Here is a 21,682-nt window from a genome sequence, read left to right on the forward strand (position 1 = left end):
ACACACAGTAGAAAATGAACTACCTATTCCTTTCCTATCATCTTTTATTACATATTAAAACAAATAATCTTTTTAGTAAGGATCTAATGTTTCCTTAGAAAATTTTTTGCATTGTGACAACACGTGATTTTTCATGTTACTGGTGTCATTTTTATGCGTATCACAAGCACAACTATCTCCACACCAATTGCATTTAGCTCTAGGGTACTGTGGATTAATAGTTTCATCTTTAGTAAGGTGATCCATGTCCAAGATCTAGGTCTACAAGGCTTTCTCTTACCTTAGCTTCGTCGGTCTCAGTTTCAGTGGTATCATCAACAGGAGCTTTTTCAACAGTCCGTCTCTTTCCTCTACCTCTATTAGCAAGCTTACTTGTGTTTCTACGACGAGCTGGCACAACAGGCAATGCATCGGAGATCTAATACTTGCATATTCATTCGAAAGAGCAACAACAGCTCCTATTGCTCCTTCAGTGTTGTCCATATTCTCACTTGAACTGATATCAAAATGCATAAATAAATTCATTAAACAACAAAACAAAATTATTAGCAATTTCAAAAAATCAATAACAACTACAATGAACAAATATATTGAACAAATAATTTAAAAATCAAAAATAGAAACACAACAAAATAAAATTACTAGCAATTTAAAAAATCAACAACAAATACATTGGACAAATACATTAACTAACAAATAAAATTACTAGCAATTTCAGCACAACAAATACATTGAACAATGAACAACAATCAGCACAACAATACATCAACAACAAAATACTAACAAATACATCAACAACAAAATAAAATTACTAGCAATTTCAGCACAACAAATACATTAAAAATGAACAATAATCAACAACAAGTACATTGAACAAATACACTAAAAAAATACATTGAACAGAAATTGAATACCAGACTTGGAGGCTCCATATCTGACCTGGTGGCTGCTGTGTGCGAAAACGATGGAAGAGACAGCGTGGAGGAGACAATGTTGTGGGTTTTGTCCGAGACGACAAAAACGGTGATGTGGGTGGCTGGGTGCTGTTCGCGAGGGTGCTGTCCGCGAAGGTGCCATCCAGTGAGTCAGCGACGATGCTGTGGTCTGTGGAGGACGACGGTGCTAGGACATGCTAGGGTTCGGTGCTGAGGCTTGAGGTTTCTTCGCAAGAGTGAGGCTACAGCGCAGCGCTAGGTTTAGGACCAGCAACGGTGGAGGATGACGGTGCTGGGGCTCGATGCTGCTGCGCTGCGGCTTTAGGTTTCTTCGAGAGACTGCGAGAGTGAGGCTACGACGCTCCACTAGGGTTAGGAATTTAGGTTAGGTTATCTTATTTGGGAGTTGGTTCAATGGTTTTGTTTGGTTTTTAAGTGAATCGATTCGGTTAGAGTTTTCAATGTCAGAATCGAAAATCGAACCACAAGAAAAACAACCAAACATGGTATTTTCGGTTGTCAATTTTTTCGATTTTTTATTTTTTCGGTTTGGTTGGTTTGTTGTGTTCAATCCAGAATGATTTTGAATACCTATAAATTATTAGTGGGCGTTGGCCAATGCCGTGGTTGGCGAAAAAGAAGATCTCCTCGAATAAAGAGCATCCTAGTGTGTGTAAGGCTTCTCAATAACACCATGAGGTACTCCAGAGGATCGTGATGATTTTGGCGCCGCTTCTGGGAACCACGTTGGAGGTCGTCACTGTGAAGTTAGGGGTTGTTGGCTGACTATTTCTTTTCTGTGTCTCTTTCTATGATTTATTCTGTGAAATAATGATGTCTTTCCGCCATAAATGTTGCATCTCTTTTGTTTATAAAAAATGAATTGCATTGTGTTTTGTGCTTCCATGCAAGTCCGACAACATCAATGTCAAGTCCTTTTCGGCTACGACGATGCCCCTTCCTCTCTACCCTTACCCATTACGATGTGAGATATCCTGGGAGTGAACCACGATTGAAGAGGAGAAAGAAAACAAGGTCACAGAACTTTACCCTAATTAGATTGCACATAGATAATGTTAAAAATTTAAAAATATAACGAAAATATTTTAGAAATAAAATGTTATTAAAATTTTAATTTTTATCTCCAAAAATTTTAATTTTTTATGCTCTTATTTTTTAGAAGTATTGAAGAAATTAAAATTTTGTATCCCAAATTTAAAATTTAGTTCTAATCTCTACCACCAAATACAATACTGTATCCCAATCCCAATCTCAATTCCAATACTAATTACCAAATACTATTTTAGAGCACAAATTAACTAAATTTTAAAAAAAATACATCAAATATGTAGGTCAAATATATTTTTTTAATACATTAAATGTATCGAAAGACAAAAACTTTTATTTTTTCTCATCTCAATTAATAATGTCTTTAAAACACTTTTTAACTAGATATTTATTATTTTTTCTTACCGTAAAAGAGTGTAATTATTTTTTATGTTCACGGTTGAATAATCGTATAAACTAATAAATTAATAAGATGACAATTTTATACAATTTTTAGTCATAATTTTGTTTATACTATTGGAATATTAAAATTAAGGGAAAGTCATTTTATAATTTTCTATATATTATTTTGCTAAGAAGTACTAAAATTTGGATTTGACTTCTCCAAACTAAGCGCGCGCTTAAGGTGATAAAATAATGAATTCACCTCTCTAAATCATTCCACTAAAAACTATTAAATCAAATGATAATCAATTTCTTACCTTCCGTTATACATTCTCTTGCTTTTAGAGAATGAAAAAAGACATCTTTGTACCAAATTTTTGTACATTTTATCCAATGCTTTAAATTTTTATTTTATTTTAGTTTTTGGATTGTATTCATACTTAAAATACAACCTTTTATTTCAAAAAAATATTTTGTGCACATATTATATCATCTCTCCAAACTTCATGTATAGGATTTTTTTTCAGTATAATCCGCTTTGATACCACATATAATAGAACTTATCATATCTATACCAAAAGTTAAATATCTGTAGTTCATAATTATCATATAAGTTAATTGATTGAAAACTAATATTTGTGTGATGATTTAGTATTCGAAGAACCATTAAAGATTTAAATCATAAAGAATTCTACAGCATTATCTTATAAAAAAAATTTCAAGTGTATCAGGAATACTGGTATTCTAATTATTTTAATAGTTGATTTTAATTATTATATATTATATATATTTTTTATAATTCAGATCAACGGTTAAAATAGCTGGAACACCGATATTTTTAATACACTTAAAACTCTTTCTATCTTATATTACCTTATTATTTATACTTATCATTAGAAGATCTCAAAACTAAATAATACATGATAATATTTAATATTTTAAATAAATTACTCAATTATTTCATAGACTTATAAAAGTATCAGACTTAAATATTCAATTTATTTTTACAAAGACAAAAATCAATAATTAATAAAAATCTACCATAGAAAATTCTAAGAATAAATTATCATTTGCATCTATAAAAGATACAAACGTTGATAAATGTATCTATATAAAAATAAAATGACAATTGTATCTGCGAAAGATAGCTTCTGTGTGCCAAGAATATCCTAACAGATCAATTGTGTAACTAACGTCCGGATATTCTTGGCACACAAAAACCATCTTCCATAATTATAATTGTCGTTTTATTCTTATATAAATACATTTGTCAGTATATGTATCTTTTATAGGAACAAATAATAATTTATTCAAAATTCTAACACTAACAAATCCCACTATTATTATATAACACAAAAGGCGCATGGCTTTTTTTCTTTCCCGGCGGTTTCCCCTTACAGTAAAGAAATGCATATGCATGATGTTTCTCTCTCTCTCTCCCTTGGTCCTCAGCAGCCCTCGGCGGCTAAGCCGAGATACGACGAAGCACGTGATTTAGTTATGTATTTTGCTTTTGTTCGATTCAATTATTAGGCCTTTAGGGTATGATTTTAGTTTTATTATATAGATGAATGAATTGGTTTGATGGATACCTTTTATTCTTTAATGGAATACTTAAAAGATGTATACCCTCATCATCACATCGCACCTCATCTCATGCGTAGTCCTTCCTATAAGTTTGACAGGAAATTTATTAGCTAAAAAGTTTAAAGTCTTTGGTTAGAGGTATAGTAAAGAAGTCTTTTTTGAAGGCTTTTCGGTGGTGGTCCTTTAACAATAAACAAGATACATATAAACTCCAAATAAAATTTGGGATATATAAAATATTTACACCATTTTCACATTACATATAGTATAACATATGTAAAACAAGCATATAAGGAAATATAAAAACAAAAAGTTATAAAATCCCTTAAATTTCTTCAATATATTTCGATATGCTATATATTGGGAAGTGATTAATGCTTAAAGAAGCTGACATTCTTTATTCTTATAGTGTAAGGTTTTAGCATTAAATAAAATAATATATACTTTAGAATAATGAGACTCGTTTTTACATTTTCAAATTTTAAAAAGAAAAACAACCATAATATATTATATCTATAGATTTTTGTCAATGAATTGAATGATATTTCTAGAACATTTGTAATTTGTAAAGGAAAACAAAGATTATCACCCTAATAACGTGAAGTAATTAATATTGTAAGAGAAAGAAATTGTTAAAACTAAAAACAAAATGAAAAGAAATGATATCAAATGAAATCACACTTATTGTTTTTCCTTTAAAATATTAGAATCACAAAGTCCACCTACTCCCAACATTTGTTTGTTTTTCTTTTTCTTTTTTTTTTCTTTTTTTTCTTTTTTATTGAATACACATTCATTCATTGACACCAAACCCCTTAGTCCTCTCTGAAGGCTCAAGTTAGACAAGTAGTATTTCTTCAGTCATTGAGCTTCATCCACATCCCACCACAAATGGGTTCTGTAAACAAAGAGTCCCATGAACCACTCCTAGCTCCTCTTCATCACCACCGATCATTCACCGAAGCTGGTGCCGGAGATGGAGAACTTGAAAGGATACTCTCCGACACCTCCCAGCCACTCCTCAAGCGCCTTGGACCCGCCACGTGGATCGAGCTCAAGCTCCTGTTCTTCTTGGCTGCTCCGGCCGTCGTCGTCTACCTCATCAACTACCTGATGTCTATGTCAACGCAAATCTTCTCCGGCCACCTCGGCACCCTGGAGCTGGCTGCCGCTTCCCTTGGCAACACCGGCATCCAAATCTTCGCTTATGGCCTCATGGTGAGAAAATTGATGAAGTGAAAAACTGTTTGATGCTTCAATTCAATTCAAGACTAACTTATTTTGATTATTGATTTTGAATTAGTTGGGAATGGGGAGTGCTGTTGAGACGCTATGCGGGCAAGCATTCGGTGCTCAGAGATTCGAGATGCTTGGGGTGTACCTTCAAAGATCAACGGTGCTGCTTTCACTAGCAGGAGTGGTGTTAACGGTGATCTACGTGTTCAGCGAACCAATCCTGGTGTTCCTGGGAGAATCACCAAGAATCGCATCAGCGGCAGCGCTCTTCGTGTACGGACTAATCCCTCAAATCTTCGCGTATGCGGTGAACTTCCCGATTCAGAAGTTCCTTCAGGCGCAGAGCATCGTGGCGCCGAGCGCCTACATCTCGGCGGCGACGCTGGTTCTGCACCTGATAGTGAGCTGGGTGGTGGTGTACAAGGTGGGGCTGGGGCTTCTTGGAGCGTCGTTGGTTCTGAGCTTGTCGTGGTGGATAATTGTGATAGCGCAGTTTGTGTACATTGTGAAGAGTGAGAGGTGCAAGGACACGTGGCGGGGTTTCAGTACGCAAGCGTTCTCCGGGCTGCCGCAGTTCTTTAAGCTTTCGGCGGCTTCGGCGGTGATGCTCTGCCTTGAGACTTGGTATTTCCAGATTCTCGTCTTGCTTGCTGGCTTGCTCCCTCACCCTGAGCTCGCCCTCGATTCTCTCTCCATCTGGTAATTTCTTTCCCATTAACACTATTTTTTTTATTTATTTATTTCATATTCATATGCTCTTAAGTAATGAAATGTGTTACACCTATTATATACATTAGTGTACTACATGTTTCTATTTTGGAGAATGACAAGTGCCAATACATTTAGTAAATATCAATTATTAATTATTATTTGATATTTATTTCTTTGAAGGAAATAATGAAAAGAATTTATAATATTTACTGATTTCAAAATTTATTTGCATAATAATGTTCACTTAACCAATTTAATATATTCGTGTGTATCGGCTGTGGTTGGTGAGATGCACTGTTGAGTGGTGAATGAACATGCAAAAGTAGGCAGTGTTATTATAAAATTGATAAAAAATAATTGATTTTTTATTTGAATGTTTAGTTTACACTTTACAGTTTACACATGTGTGCGTGTATGTGGTAAATTGGAGTATTATATTTTGCTGTGTATGTACTGGTAATAAATATATATTAATATTTTATGAATGAATGATGATTGTTACTGCATCATTTAGATCAGATGCCACTGTAAAAGACAGCTAATGATTTGTCAACATGTACCCTTTAATTAATTAATGTTTAGATTTAAATAACAGCACACTTATCAAGGTATATATTAAATTCATATATTAAAATTAATTATTTAAATTAATAATCAGTATAAAATATATATTAAAAATAAATTAAGTTATACATATATTTATATATAAATATATCATAATTAATTTTAGTAACTAAATTTAGTATATAAATAATTTTAATAAATAATAATTCAAATGACATAATTTTTTTATATTTATTTAAAAATTATGGTTTAAATTTTTTTATTTTTGGTAAAAAAAAATGTGTATAAATAGTATTTTTAATATTCAACATGCCAATATGGTAATTTTTGACCGTTGTTGGTTAATTCTTTTTTATTATTAAATATTTTTGATGTCCAGAAAGTACCTTTCTACGTTTTTGAGTTAAATTTTGCCTTTTCTTCCCTCACATTGGAGTTCTTTAAATTCTTTTTAGCCTATTTAGGTAGGTAGCATTTAGAATACGAAACACGAGGCCCTCAACTTTGTTATTTTTCTAGTGATAATTTTGTTCTCTTCTTTGTTTTTTCCTCTATATAGTTTCTTGTTTTTATCGTGTGAAAGCTGATGATTCAAACCTATATACTTAAATTTGGATTGAAACTTGCATATAATAGAAGATTCTAATAAATACTCGATGACAAAGATGTTCGTCGGATAGAACATGTGAGGGTAGTAGCGAGCAACGTGCTTGTGAAAGAGAAAGCTTGAGAAACCCCATTGAATAAATAATTCATTCTAATTCTAATTTAACGAGATTTCTTCCTCGGAATATCAATTTAATAAGATTAAATTAGAATGAATATTCCCATATTGATTCTGAACATCCCACACCCCCTCCGAAACCCACAAAAAAAAAAAAGTCTGACAAGTGAGCATTAGTCATTCTTTTGTGGGGTAGATTAGGGTGGGGGTTGGGGATTGCATTAATATGAGGAAGACAAACTATGGTGCACATCATTATGGTGGTTAGTGAATAGTGATGCATGATTTGACTATTATCCTCTTAAAAATAAAATTACTAACAACATATTCTAAAACCACACATGTTACTAGATAATTAATAATTTTTTTAAACAATATAAATAATTACTAATTAAATTAAAATATATTATATCTCTAAATTATTTATCTAAATTTTAATATTAGAATAACCATTTACGTACTTAATAAAATAAACATTCGATATATTCATTATTCACATTATTTAATATTTTTATTGTATATTTATATTTTTTCTTATATCATTAATTATTACAAAAAGCAAATATTATCTCAGGTGTTAATTTGCTCTTCAAGTTAGTAAAGCAGCCACCATTTTTGACTTTTGACTAGTACGTAGCTAGGTCAATGGCCCATTAGTTTATTCACATGTTTCTTGAAATGATTAAACTGCAGTACCACAATATCCGGGTGGGTGTTCATGATATCTGTTGGATTCAACGCAGCTGCCAGGTTTGTTATTTAGATCCATATACTACTACTCATTTTCACATTCGAAAAATTATAATTTTGACAAAATAAATTTTAATTTTTGTTTTTGGGAGAATAATTCTTAAATATTAGCTCTTTTTGACAAAATGGACTAAATTAAGGATTAACTCATTTTGTCAAAGGAAGTTCACACTTGAGATTCATTGTGTTAAAGTTCGTTTTGTGAAAATCAGATCCTTTGGAGTTCTAAAATAGCTATGTATTCATTTTAGAAATGTAATGAATTAATGTTTAAGCAGCGTGAGGGTGAGCAATGAACTGGGAGCATCAAATCCAAGATCAGCATCATTCTCAGTGGTGGTTGTGACAATTATTTCATTCATAATATCAGTGATTGCGGGACTTGTGATACTTGCACTGAGGGATGTGATTAGCTATGCCTTCACTGAAGGGGAAGAGGTGGCTGCTGCTGTATCTGATCTTTGCCCTCTCCTCTCATTTGCCATTGTCTTGAATGGCATTCAGCCCGTACTCTCAGGGGTGGCTGTTGGATGTGGATGGCAAACTTTTGTGGCATATGTCAATGTTGGTTGCTACTATGGAGTTGGTATCCCATTGGGTGCCCTTCTCGGCTTCTATTTCAATTTTGGTGCTAAGGGAATATGGCTGGGAATGTTAGGTGGAACCGCAATGCAAACAATTATTTTGGTGTGGGTCACATTTCGAACCAATTGGCATAAAGAGGTAATCAGATACCACTACTACCTCTGCAATAATTCTTATCCTTCCCTTATAGTGGTAATAATAATAATACTATTATTATTTGGCTAATTGTGATTTGTAGGTAGAAGAAGCAGCTAAGAGGTTGAGCAAATGGGAGGTGGAGAAGAATAAGCCAATTCTTGACTGAAATAATTTTAAAGCACTTAACTTCTTTCTCATGGATTTAAGTGGGGCTAGACTCTCTAGTGACCTTAATTTTATATCCTTTAATTAATTTTTTTGGGCTGGACTCTAGTGAGCCTAATTGTATGCCCTTTAATTATTTTTCTTTCTACAATAAATATGCCAATTAAAAATAATTAGTGATATGTATAGACTATTATATATATGTCTTTTTATTGCTGCGTTTGGTTCTGAAAAACAGAATAGGACAAAACACTGAAAACAAGACACAAAGAATAAAGATACAAAAATTAGTGTTCTTGTATCTTGTTTGGTGATAAACCGAAACAAATTACGTAAATTTAATTTATTTTTATTTTTTTAAAGATATAATAATAAAAAAATATAAATATGAAAAATTAAAAAACATAATGAAAGAAAAAATAAAAAATAATTTGTATATTTCTAAATACAAAGTCTCTATCTATGTTTTATTTACCAAACATAATTTTGTAACTCTGTGTCCTATTGTATATCTTATTAGTGTCTCAATGTCTTTTCTATTAGAATAAACACAAAATACAGTAATTTAGTATAAGGTTTTTATCTATATCTCATTTGCCAAACATAATTTTATTTCTTTATGTCCTATCCTTCTAAAATCTAAACAAACGCAACCTTAGCTATTTCATAATTTATAATGAAGTCTATAAAGCAAGGTAGAAAAAGAATAAATAAAGGATCATACGTTTCCCCTTTTTTTTTTCCTTTGATTGGGCTATATTGGGCTTTTGGGTCGATATTTGGGCTTTTATTATTGTGTTTTCAGTGTGAAGTTTAATGTCGTTACTTGAGATTGTCTCCTGCTCCGGTTCAAAAAAAAAGATTGTCTTCTGTTTGATACCATAAAACAATATTCTTAACCTATGTGGGCTAGTTGTTGGTTGGTCCTTTTTTTATCAAAAAAAAGTCTCGATTTAATCTCTTTTTTTTTTTTTTGGGACAATGCCAGGCTCACAAAGGAGGCGAACCACCTATAACCCACCCTACCAAATCTCTTTTCATTCATATACGCTAGATGATGATTGTAGAGGGGCTTTCATACCCCGTTTTATTTTTGATATGTCATTTTTTGTTAGGTTTTTAAGTCCCGTTTTAACTACAAAAAAAAAACAAAAAAATAAATACAAAAATCTTTGTATATTAAAATTAGTTATTATATATTATAAATATATATTGTTTAACTTAATTTTAATACATATTTTATATTTTAATATTAATTTTGCACTAATGATTAATTTTGGTATACACCTAACATAATTAAAATAAAAGGTTCCATAATTTGCAAATTAAAAAACTAGTTGGGTAATTTTAGTTATTTTTTCTTTTGGGGGGTTCTATTAGGTGGTGTCCCGTTTATATATCAGGCAACTAATTTCTAGCTCCGAAATCCACTATAGATAAGCATAAGACATTTTAAAAGTGAGAAGAGAGTTTTATGTTTCTTTATGTACTATCATTCACCGAGTTGATACTAGATAGATTTTTTTTTTATTTTTTTATTTTTTTATTTTTTTGAGATAAGGCGATAAGAAGTTATAACAGGACCTAATTAAATATTTATAAAAAATAAATTGACAATGCATAGAAATTAAAAGCTTCATAATAAATACATTCAAACTCAGTGTCTTTGTCTGGTGGGTCTAAATTCTGATTTTGTCAGCATATTATTACAATAGTGAGTGGTCAGTTTCAGTTTAATATAGTGCAATAGTACATATACATGTATGCGGTGGTCATGGTCTTACAAATATGAATGAGAAGGTAACCACTAATTAATTAATATATTTACTAGGGTTGTTGAAGGAAGATTCGTGGCAGTGAGGCCAGTGGAGAGTGAATGAATGTGAAGTATGGGTACGTAGCAGTGGAAGATGGAATTGAAGGTATGAAAGAGAAGGGTGACAGTGATGGAAATTGGAACCAATAAGAAGGTGATGAGACAAAATTTATATAGGTGGTTGATATATAAAGAAAAGTACAGGTAAGTGAAATAAGGATCGTAAAATAAACAACAATTTTTTTAATTTGAAATAAAAATTGGCAATATTCATGCAACCTATGGAGAATATAATGGTAACCATTTTAGTCTTCACGAGGTTTAATTAAATGAAGCGAGGAATTCATTATTTTTAGGACAATTTACTATAATAAATAATATAGCTTCTAATATTATCAGAATGCATAAAATAAAAAACAAATTTTAAAATGTATTTTTTTTTTATAATTTATATAAACTGCGATAGGAGTACCGCGATTTACAAATGCACGTAATCTGCTATAGGAATGTCGCAGATTATATTCGAAAAAAACATCACATAATCTGCTGTAGGAGTATCGCAGTTTATGTGTGTTTTGGATTTCGTGCATAAACCGTTACAGAGGTGTCACGGTTTATGCTTTAATATGGACTTAGTTCATTTTTCATGGAGGATTAGATTCTGGTTGAAAGTTTGTCTTGCAATTTTTATGTATAGCGCAACATAGATTCCTGCTTGGATTTAATTGACGTTAGTCTGTTGTACTCATAGAATTACCAACAAAATTAAAAGATGTTAACTCGAGAGAATGACAACTACACAGCAAGTACAGCTTTACTTAACAGTAAGTACAACTAAAACAAAACAAGAAGACAAATAAGGAAAGAAAAATATAAGCTAATCATGATGACCTAATGACACCTATGCCTCGGCACTGGGGGCGGATCCTTGCTGAGAGCAAGTCCTGCGAGTGTGTCCTGTCTGTCTGCATAGCCCACATTGCTTCGGCCGACTAGTATCGGCCTCATCCATGGTGTTACGGATTCTTGTTGACATCGGTCGCCTTTCTCTGGCACGTCTCATGTTAGGATCAGGGATGATAGTAGGACCTCTGGAATATGGAACAAAAACCCCATCCGGTATACGCTGAACACCTTACTCATGGTATAAATCTCATGGACGTACGTAGCCCAGTCTAACCGGGACTGAGCACAGCATGCAATCACATGGTAGCATGAGTAATGGAGAGTTTGAAAGTACCCGTAGTCACAAGTGCGATCTCTGAGAGAAATCCGATACGTCCCAAGCGAGAAGTTGCCGGTAGGAGTCGTCTCAACCACGGTATACTCAGACTGATGTTTGTCGAATAGAGTAACCGTGATGCACCTTGCATCTTTCAAGTTGCGCTCTATCACCTTTACCAGCGCCTGGCAAAACCGTTGGCCTGATCATAACTGCGCCTCTGCTGTCAGCCCTCGGACGACAAAAAGCTCTGCTAGCCTCCCATATGTGGATTTGACAAGTGCAGTAACCGGCAGATTCCGTGTCCCCTTCAGTACATAATTAACACACTCATATATGTTCGTCGTCATGTGACCGAACCGTCTGCCTCCATCCTGGTGTTGGGTCCACTTATCGTACTCCAGTCGGTTGGCCCAGTCACACATGGCCGTATTCTCAGTCCTCATAATGTCAAACCAGTAGTCAAACTCGGCCTCATGCATACACCGCATTCACGAGCATCCGCCTTGCATCCTGACCTTTGAAACTGAGAGCAAAATTAGCTGCAACGTGTCGAATGCAATACGCTCGGTATGTATGAGGCGGTTTCCAACCACTGTCTGGTGCCTCCAGTGCAGCCTTAATGCTATTATGTCTGTCAGAGATCACCATAATCCCTTCCTGTGGGGTCACATGTTGACGCAAGTGGGACGAGAAAAAATCTCACGACTCAGCATTCTCCCCCTCAACAAGTACAAATGCAACTGGTAATATGTTCGAGTTACCATGTTGCGCAATAGCCAGAAGCAAAGTCCTGCCATACTTCCCATACAGATGCGTTCCGTCAATGCTAATTAGTGGCTTGCAATGTTTGAAAGCCTCAACGCATGGAGGAAATGTCCAAAAAAGTCGGTGAAAGTACTCTGTAAACTCATTAACCTCACCACCTATACGCACTGGAGAAGTCTTCAACAAAGCTACGGTTTCGTCCATTGTTGCTTGCATCCCAAGGATCCACCGGGGCAACTCCGCATACGACTCTTCCCAATTCTCGTAAATCTGGGTGATTGCCTTCTACTTTGCCTTCCACACCTTCCTGTAACTAGGCCTGAATCCGTAGGTTGACTCAGTAGCTTCTTGCAACACCTTTATGGTAACTGCTGCATCCGCCCTAACCAACGGATAGATCCTCGCACAAATTACGTGGTAATCGAGCTGTCGGTGGTCGCTTGAAATCGATGTGGTCAGGCAAGTGTGAGTTCCGTTGTACCTTCTAACCTCCCAGGTACCCTTGCACTGTCGAAGTGCCACACGGATCATCCAGGTGCAGCCGTTTCTGAACTCCTTGCATCTCCCAACATACTTCAGATGATCAGATTCCATAACCCGATACTGAACTCCACGACAAATGTTATAATCCTTAACACTCATCACAGCTTCCTCCTTAGTCTGGAAAGATTGGCCAATCTAAAATTCACCAGAAGCATTACCGTCGTGTAATCCTTGGTATCCGAAGGTGTGTGCATCATCCGGTTGTTGACTCATTGCTTCCAGGTTAAGCATTGAGAAATGCGGTGGTTGTTGGTGGGACCCAGAACTGGACGGCCCCTGAGGTGTAGGTGGGGGCACTGGAGTGTCCTCCTCACTATCTCCAGATATGTGATCCGGCTCATCATCCGGATCATCGTCCCACATCGCGTCCTCAATGTGATCCGGCTCACCACCACCAACAAGACCAGTAATTAAACCAGGTGACCTAAATGCCGGTGCTAAAGCAAGTGAAGGTGCAGCTAGGAGACAACCAGGTACAACGACAGGCATCGAGGTGGAAGCACCCCCCACCGTCGTCGACTGAGGATTTGGTGCTGAAACCCGGAACTGTTCACTCGGTCTTCCAACTTGGCAAATAACTCGTGTATTCTCACCTCCGGAAAACTCCGCCGACAATGAAACAAGACCCCCATGTCTTCATCCGATCCTATGACAAATGTTTCATACTGCACACCACTTGACACAACCGCCATCGGAATCTTGTAGAACACTTTCTTCACCAACTTGGCCCCACACAACCCTGCCTTCTGCAATATGTTCCTCTTCAGATCCGACAAAGTATCCGTCGAACGGATAAAAATGCTCAGCGGTTCTTTATTCGTGAACTTAACACCATGCCTATTACTTTTTTTAATTTTACCAGAGCAGTGGACTAGAACCAACAAGCTCTCCTCACTATCCATTTGTGAAAGAATGAAAATGACTCTTCTCAAATTACCCGCTCTCTATCTTGTTTGGTATTTACAGGCAAAGTTGACAAAGCATAAATCGCGATACTCTTGTAGCGATTTATGCACGAAATCCAAAACACACATAAACTGCGACACCTACTACAAATTATGTGATGTTTTTTCTAACGTAATCTGCAGCACTCCTGTAACAAATTACGTGCATTTATAAACCACGATACTCTTATTACAATTTACATAAATTATGAAAAAATATATTTTAATATCTATTTTCTATTTTATATATTTTTCTAATATTAGAGGCTACATTATAGTAAATTGCCTTATTTTTTATGTGCGGTTATGATTATTAGGAGGCAGCTCTCTTTGCTGCACTAAGAATTCCGAGGTCATATATTTTATATTATATTAGTTATATATTATAGTATGGTATTGCTTTAGTAATCGATTTCACTTGGTGTCCAACTCACCTTAAAACAATTAGAAATAAATAAAAAAAATGTCTACAAAGGTTGTTTATATTTAAATATTAAAGAGAAGGGGGGAGGGGGGTATTTTTTAATTTAAAATTTCTGAACTGTCGATCTGTATCAAGATAGCGTTTATTAGATTTTGGTTAATCTAGTTTGTCTTGGATTTATTACTATGACAAAGAGAATCTATCAATACTAAATCTTTTTCAATATAAAATAATTACTTTCCCTTTTTTTTTCTTTGAGAATCAGTTCAATTAACTTCTATGGCAAGCATGTGTTAAAGAATGTGTTCTGTACATTATTTGTCGATAATATAGTTCACGATTGCCATCAATTTTGTAGCTTTTATCAGTACTATTATACTTTTGTTTAAATTATTTATAATTACCAATAATTTATCTAATGACCATTAAATATTTAATAATCTCACTTTTATTAAGAGAGTGATGTCCAATAAGTTACAAAGTAAACTAATGACCACTCTACATACTTTAAAGACATGAGATGACTAAGATGAGAGATAGATATTTTTTTGTATTGTCATTTGATAGTGTGAGATTTATTTGTGTAAACTCTACATCATATCTTCTAAAATGTGCTCCTTAATTTTCTCTTTTGTGCACCACTCCATTTCATCCTGCCCAGTGCCCACTGCATTCCATTCCCACTTGTGCAAGCATTTTATTCTAAGCGGATATTTTAACTGATAACGTCTTCACATAAAAATAATATTACCAATAATTAGATAAAACAATGTGTTTGATTAAATTATCTAATAGTTTATAATGTTATTTTTTATAATTATTTTACAAATATTTCATCTATTAATACATAATTTGCATATTTATTGTGTTTATGTTTTTTTGATGATTTTCACCAATATAAGGAATTACTGAATTAGAGACATTCTGTTAAAAATGAATTCATTTAGAAAATTTAAAAAAAATTGTTGGATTTTTTTTGAAAGATATATTTAGAGAGACAAACTAATAAAATATTTAAGCATTTTTTTAAGAAAAAAGTTCAAAGGTTAGTTGCTGATAAAAAATAATAACCTCTAATATTTTTCATTCTTTAATTATAAATTTGGCTTATAATTCATTCTCTGAGTATTGTAATTAGAAAAAAATAAATTTACTCTAAAAGATTTAATTTTTGAAAAATTAAATAAAAAAATTCACCCAACAAATTTATTTTTTAAAATTAAAATAAATAGAATTTGTCTCTGACAATTTTTAGTTATTCTCATATTTTTACAAGTCATTTATATATTTATGGTTAATACTAAGAAGATAATAATTAAAATTATCTTATATAATATAATATCTACAATTTTATATATATATAACATTCATAATTATATATTTATTATATTTAAAATTTTATAAGTATTTTAATAATAATTAATAAATATTAAATAAAATAATTTTAGACTATTTTATTATCTTCTAAATATTATTGTATAGTTATATTGCTTTTTCTTTTTTTACATTTCACATAATTTTGTACTGCATACAAATTTTTTACCCTAACACTATATTGTATATTATATTCGGCGTATGCTTAAATTGTCATAGTATCATTATAAATCATTATAATTGGTAAGAAAAGTCTTAAAAGATAAATGTTAATTTTTTTTTTCAAAACTACGTTTTCAAATAAAATATATAAAACTTTGAAGATTCCAATACATCAAATATATAAAAAAATTTAAAATCTTATGACCCGTATAAATATAATTGTGAAAATTTTTTATTTCTACTATCTTTCATGTTTAAAAGTTAAAACTTTGTGCAAGCAAAAAACCAAAACAATTATTATTATTTTATGTAAAACTTAAACTCATACGTATCCTAATACCTATTACTAACTATGTTGACTTGGTTGACTTCTAATTTGAACTGTTGCTGTTACCTCTTCAGTCTTCATAGCCACCAAAATAATCTCTTTGCAGATGGCAACCCTCACCATGCCCACGAGTCTCATTCTTTTCACATTGTCCATATTTTTTCCATCACAAAGCCATTAATATTTGATTCAAAGCTTTGACTTGTCACATATTCTTTCCTTTTTTAAAGTTTTCCTTCTTCAAGTGAACATATTCTGTCCAATTTAGCACCCCCTTTTAATTTTCCTTTCTTGTACCACCATTTCTGGGTTGGAACCATGCTCATTCATGAACCTGGGTTTCTTCTTTTGCTCTTACTTCATTTCTAGTTCCTTTACCAGCTAAATTCATCTGGGAACCCATCAAAATGTGATTTTTCTTCCATCCCTATGAGTTTTCTGGTATTTTCAGATTCTGGGTGACCACAAGTTTGAGTCTTTATGGTGAAAAGTTTGGTGGGGTTGGCTTGAATTTTTGTGTGCTACAAAATATGAAGTCGTTTGTTGTTTCCCACCTTGTGATTTGGACCATCTTTTGTGGTGGTATTTTCTGCAGTAGGCCTGCAAGTGTGAACATTGGTGCAGTCTTCACCTTCGATTCGGTCATAGGTAGAGCTGCAAAGGTGGCCATGAAAATGGCCGTTGATGATGTCAATGCTGACCCTAGAGTCCTCAATGGCACGCAACTCAACTTGATAATGAAGGATGCTGCCTGCAGTGTCTTTCTGGGAGCTATTGGAGGTGGCAAGCTTGATCCTTGAGCACCTTGTTTATAGTATTTCTATTTTTGTTTTGAATTTAAATGATTCGTCAAGTAGTTTGGTTTTCTAGCATATGTCATGTAACAATTAATTGCTTAGGAAATATTTCACATGATTAAGTGATGTCCCTTTTAGACAATTCTAAGTTTGAATGCCGTGAGGTTCTTAATGTTGTTGACTTCTGCTTCTAAAATTCTCAGTCAATATCCAAGGTTTATTGTTCTGTTTTATGATGTTTCATGATGCATATTACTACCTTCTTGCATACTTGGTTATAGCCTTATAGGTATTTGTGACATTATCACATTCATTTTTACCTTAATTAATATAATTTGCTTTTTAACAGCAGCTTATTACTTAATGAGGTAGTTCTTGTTGATTTCTCATTTTGCTTCACTGGTATTTTAATTACTCAGACTTCAGTTTATAGACATTGTTCACTGGATGCATATGGATCAACTTTAACAGGAAGTTCTTGTAAATTTACATTACCTGAATTGAACCTCTGTATACAGCTTTTCAGGCACTCGAGGAAGGGATCGTAGCAATGGTTGGTCCACAGTCGTCTTCTATAGCTCATATGGTATCTCAAATTGCTGATGCTCTCCATGTGCCTCTTGTCTCATATGGTGCCACTGATCCTACCCTGTCCTCCCTTCAGTTCCCTTACTTTTTTCGTACTATACAAAGCGACTTGGAGCAGATGATTGCGGTAGCTGATCTAATTGAATTCAATGAATGGAAGGAGGTCATTGCTGTATACTTGGATGATGATTATGGAAGAAATGGAATGTCGGCTTTGAGGGATGAACTTGAAAATAGGAGGTTGAAAATTGCTCATAAGCTACCTTTGAGTATTCAGTTTGATCCAAATGAAATCACCACTTTGCTGAACCAATCCAAATTGTTTGGTCCTCGTGTGTATGTTGTTCATATCAACCTGGATCCAAAACTGAGATTTTTTAACATTGCCAACAAACTTAAAATGATGACCAAAGACTATGTTTGGCTAGTCACTGATTGGCTCTTTGCTACCTTAGATTCTTTCTCCCCAGTGAATCAGACCTCTCTCAGTGTTCTCCAAGGGGTTGTTGGTTTTCGTCAGCATATTCCAGATTCCCGAAAGAAGAGAGGTTTCGTTTCAAAATGGAGAAATGCACATAAAGGTATGCCAAATGGTAGTTTGAATGCCTATGGATACTATGCTTATGATACAATATGGGCAGTTGCGCGATCAATTGACAGATTCATTAGATTGCATAATAATATTACCTTTGTAGTTAATCATGAGAATAAGCCATCTCACACACAAGGAAATGATCTTCAGCTTGACAAGCTCAAAATCCTTGCTAGTGGATCTGATCTGGGCAGTATATTATTACAGTCAAATTTTACTGGTGTGAGTGGTCGAGTTCAGTTTAATTCAAACAGGAATATCATAAGTGGTGGTTATGATGTTATAAATATCAATCAGAGTGCAATGACTACGGTTGGTTATTGGTCTAATTGCTCAGGATTTTCGGTCATCCCCGCTGAAAATCTTAAGACTAAGAAATGTAAAAGGTTAACTCAAGATCATAAGCTTGGCAATATTACTTGGCCTGGTGGAGGGACAGAAAGACCGCGCGGCTGGGTGATTGCTGATAATGGAAGACCACTGAGAATTGGAGTACCACGTAGAGCAAGTTTTGTTGAATTTGTGACTGTGAAGGATCATCAAATTCTAGGGTACTGCATTGATGTCTTCAACAAGACCCTGGAATTTATTCCATATGATGTTCCTTACCGTTTCATACCTGTTGGGAATGGTAAATCAAATCCAAGCTATGATGAACTTGTGAAAAATGTTGCTGACAATGTAAGATAAGTTGCATATTTCCTTTATATAGGCAGTGATTTTGGTTTTCCTGGTTATAAAGAATGTTTTGATGTTTTCTATATCCTTGTTTATGATTGGAAGTTTGTTTCAGGTATATGATGCAGTTGTCGGCGACATTGCAATTGTGACGAACCGTACACAATATGTGGATTTTTCTCAGCCTTATGCAACAACTGGCCTTGTTATAGTGGCTCCTGTCGACAATGCAAGATCAAATGCTTGGGTGTTTCTCCAACCATTCACAGCAGATATGTGGTGTGCTACGGCTGCTTCATTCGTGATGATTGGAGTGGTTATATGGATTCTTGAGCACCGAGTCAATGATGACTTCCGTGGTCCTCCTAAGAGACAACTGGTGACAGCGTTTATGTAAGCCTTTAAACTAAAATTGTTTCTGAATTTCCCCCCCATTGATTTGCTATGTTTACACCTACAAGTGTTAGTTCAGTGTGATTCAATTAACTTTTAAGACTTTGTTTATGAAATTTGATGCAGCAATTTATATATTCCACTATTCACCTTGTGTTTTAGATTCTAATAACTCCTTGTTGTTATTTGTTTTTCAGGTTCAGCCTCTCAACACTGTTTAAGACAAACCGTAAGAAAATCTCTCTCTTTCAGTTTTGTATATCCAATTCTGTGATCCTGTATAGACTGTGTAGTTTCGAAATAAAAAACCACAGAAAAGATAAACAGTTATGAATATTTTCTGAGGCTTTCTTGCTATAATGGTAAAATGATATTTAAGGTATATGAATTACACTTTGATCTTGATGGTCTTTTAAAATTTTCATGAAATCAGAGGAACGGACGATAAGCTCGCTATCCAAAATGGTGATGATAGTCTGGCTTTTCCTATTGATGGTGATCACTGCTAGCTATACAGCAAGCTTGACTTCAATTCTTACAGTGGAGCAGCTCTCATCGCCCATCACAGGAATTGATAGCTTGATTGCGAGCAATTGGCCCATTGGATACCAAGTAGGATCTTTCGCTTACAGCTATCTCACGGATAGTCTTTATATATCAAAATCAAGACTTGTTCAGCTAGGCTCTCCGGAGGAATATGCTAAAGCTCTGAAGAAGGGGCCGTCTAATGGAGGGGTGGCGGCTATCATCGATGAGCTTCCTTACGTGGAGTTATTTCTGTCAAAAGAAACCGGGTTTGGTATCATTGGACAGCCATTTACCAAAAGCAGTTGGGGATTTGTAAGTTCAAAATGATTATATGCATGGTAGAACCAAACATTCTATCATGAAACCTTTTTGTCCAACACATAATGTTCAAATTCTTAAACTCTAGTTTGAAGCAGAGACTTGTAGGACTATACAGAACTGCATTTTAGTCATTTGGTTCTTTGAAAATCTGTTATGACTATTTGTGTCATTTCCTGACATATTTTAACATTGAATCAGGCTTTCCAAAAAGAGTCTCCCCTCGCCCTCGACATGTCCACAGCTATTCTAAAACTCGCCGAGAGCGGAGAGCTCCAGAAGATACATGACAAGTGGCTCTGTCAGATGGGTTGCTCTGAAAAAACAACAAGCAACTCCAAGCCTGACCAACTTCACTTGATTAGTTTTTGGGGTCTGTATCTGTCATGTGGTGTTGTCACACTCGCCTCGCTTTTGGTGTTTCTTCTGCGAGCGATTCGCCAATACGCTCGCTTCAAACGACGGGAAAAGGACATTGCTGTCGCCTCATCATCGAAACCATCAAAGACCAGCAGCCATTGTTCCCAGGTTCTCCTTAACTTCTTCGACTTCATTGATGAAAAAGAAGAGGCCATAAAGAAAATGTTCACTCAATGTGACAATCCTGAACCTCAAGTCAGATAAGAGAGTATTGGTTCATGGTTCTGCTGCTAAAAGTGATTCATAAAATTTGTAGGTTTTAGTAAACTCATACACTCAGAAGCTTTCTAATCTATGTATAGTAACAATAATCTGTTCCAAAGAATAAAATAAAATAATATAATGTTGGCCATGTATACTAGTACTAAGAAGTGTTACTCTACTAACATGTGATTTTTCTTTTCAAGTAATAATGATGTCAACACATGAATCAAATGCAATTGTTATAATCTTGTAGTAGTTTCATCAAAACATAGACTTTTCTTTCATAATTTCTTAGAATAAGATTTTCTCCATTTTTTATAACCAATTCTAGTATGATTATGTTATGATGACTATGTTAGTTATATAAATATTAAAATTAAAGTAATATTTTGTATATTTTAATAATGTTTTTTTAAAATACCATAACTATCAAAATTACCGTCACGTAGTCGTACTAAAATCTAGCTTATATTATATGATATGATTAGGTTCATTTATGTACCAAAAATAATCAAGCAATTATTAATATGAAAAAGCCAAGGGTCCTACAGGCATGTGCTCATAAAAATTAGAGTGGAGCAAGTAAATCAAACTGTGAATATGTAATGCGGGAACCAATCAGACAACTCTATATACAGTGTCGCATTTTGTGTCAAAATGACAAAAATATGGTTCATGTGTTGTCTTTATCCCTTTTCCCTCAATTTGGACCCACTTGTCTGAGGTGAATAAATTT

At 34.1% G+C, this 21,682-nt stretch overlaps 2 protein-coding genes across 2 annotated transcripts; both read left to right on the forward strand.

Moving 5' to 3' along the window:
- The first annotated feature begins 4,704 nt into the window (after window positions 1-4,704).
- LOC130944188 (protein DETOXIFICATION 40-like) lies at window positions 4,705-9,020 on the forward strand. Its single transcript, XM_057872377.1, has 5 exons — window positions 4,705-5,192; window positions 5,278-5,909; window positions 7,903-7,959; window positions 8,238-8,682; window positions 8,783-9,020. Exons 1-5 carry the CDS (start codon window positions 4,866-4,868, stop codon window positions 8,846-8,848), a joined length of 1,527 nt encoding a protein of 508 aa, XP_057728360.1. The 5' UTR covers window positions 4,705-4,865; the 3' UTR covers window positions 8,849-9,020.
- Window positions 9,021-16,525: 7,505 nt separating this feature from the next.
- Window positions 16,526-21,228, forward strand: LOC130944291 (glutamate receptor 3.7). The gene is made up of 6 exons (XM_057872557.1): window positions 16,526-17,208; window positions 17,744-19,086; window positions 19,199-19,476; window positions 19,674-19,705; window positions 19,910-20,316; window positions 20,524-21,228. The coding sequence occupies exons 1-6, from the start codon at window positions 16,959-16,961 to the stop codon at window positions 20,944-20,946; spliced, it is 2,733 nt and encodes a 910-aa protein (XP_057728540.1). The 5' UTR covers window positions 16,526-16,958; the 3' UTR covers window positions 20,947-21,228.
- Window positions 21,229-21,682: the final 454 nt, after the last annotated feature.

The sequence above is a fragment of the Arachis stenosperma genome, chromosome 8 (genome assembly GCF_014773155.1).
Source record: "Arachis stenosperma cultivar V10309 chromosome 8, arast.V10309.gnm1.PFL2, whole genome shotgun sequence".
Classification (NCBI taxonomy): Eukaryota; Viridiplantae; Streptophyta; class Magnoliopsida; order Fabales; family Fabaceae; genus Arachis; species Arachis stenosperma.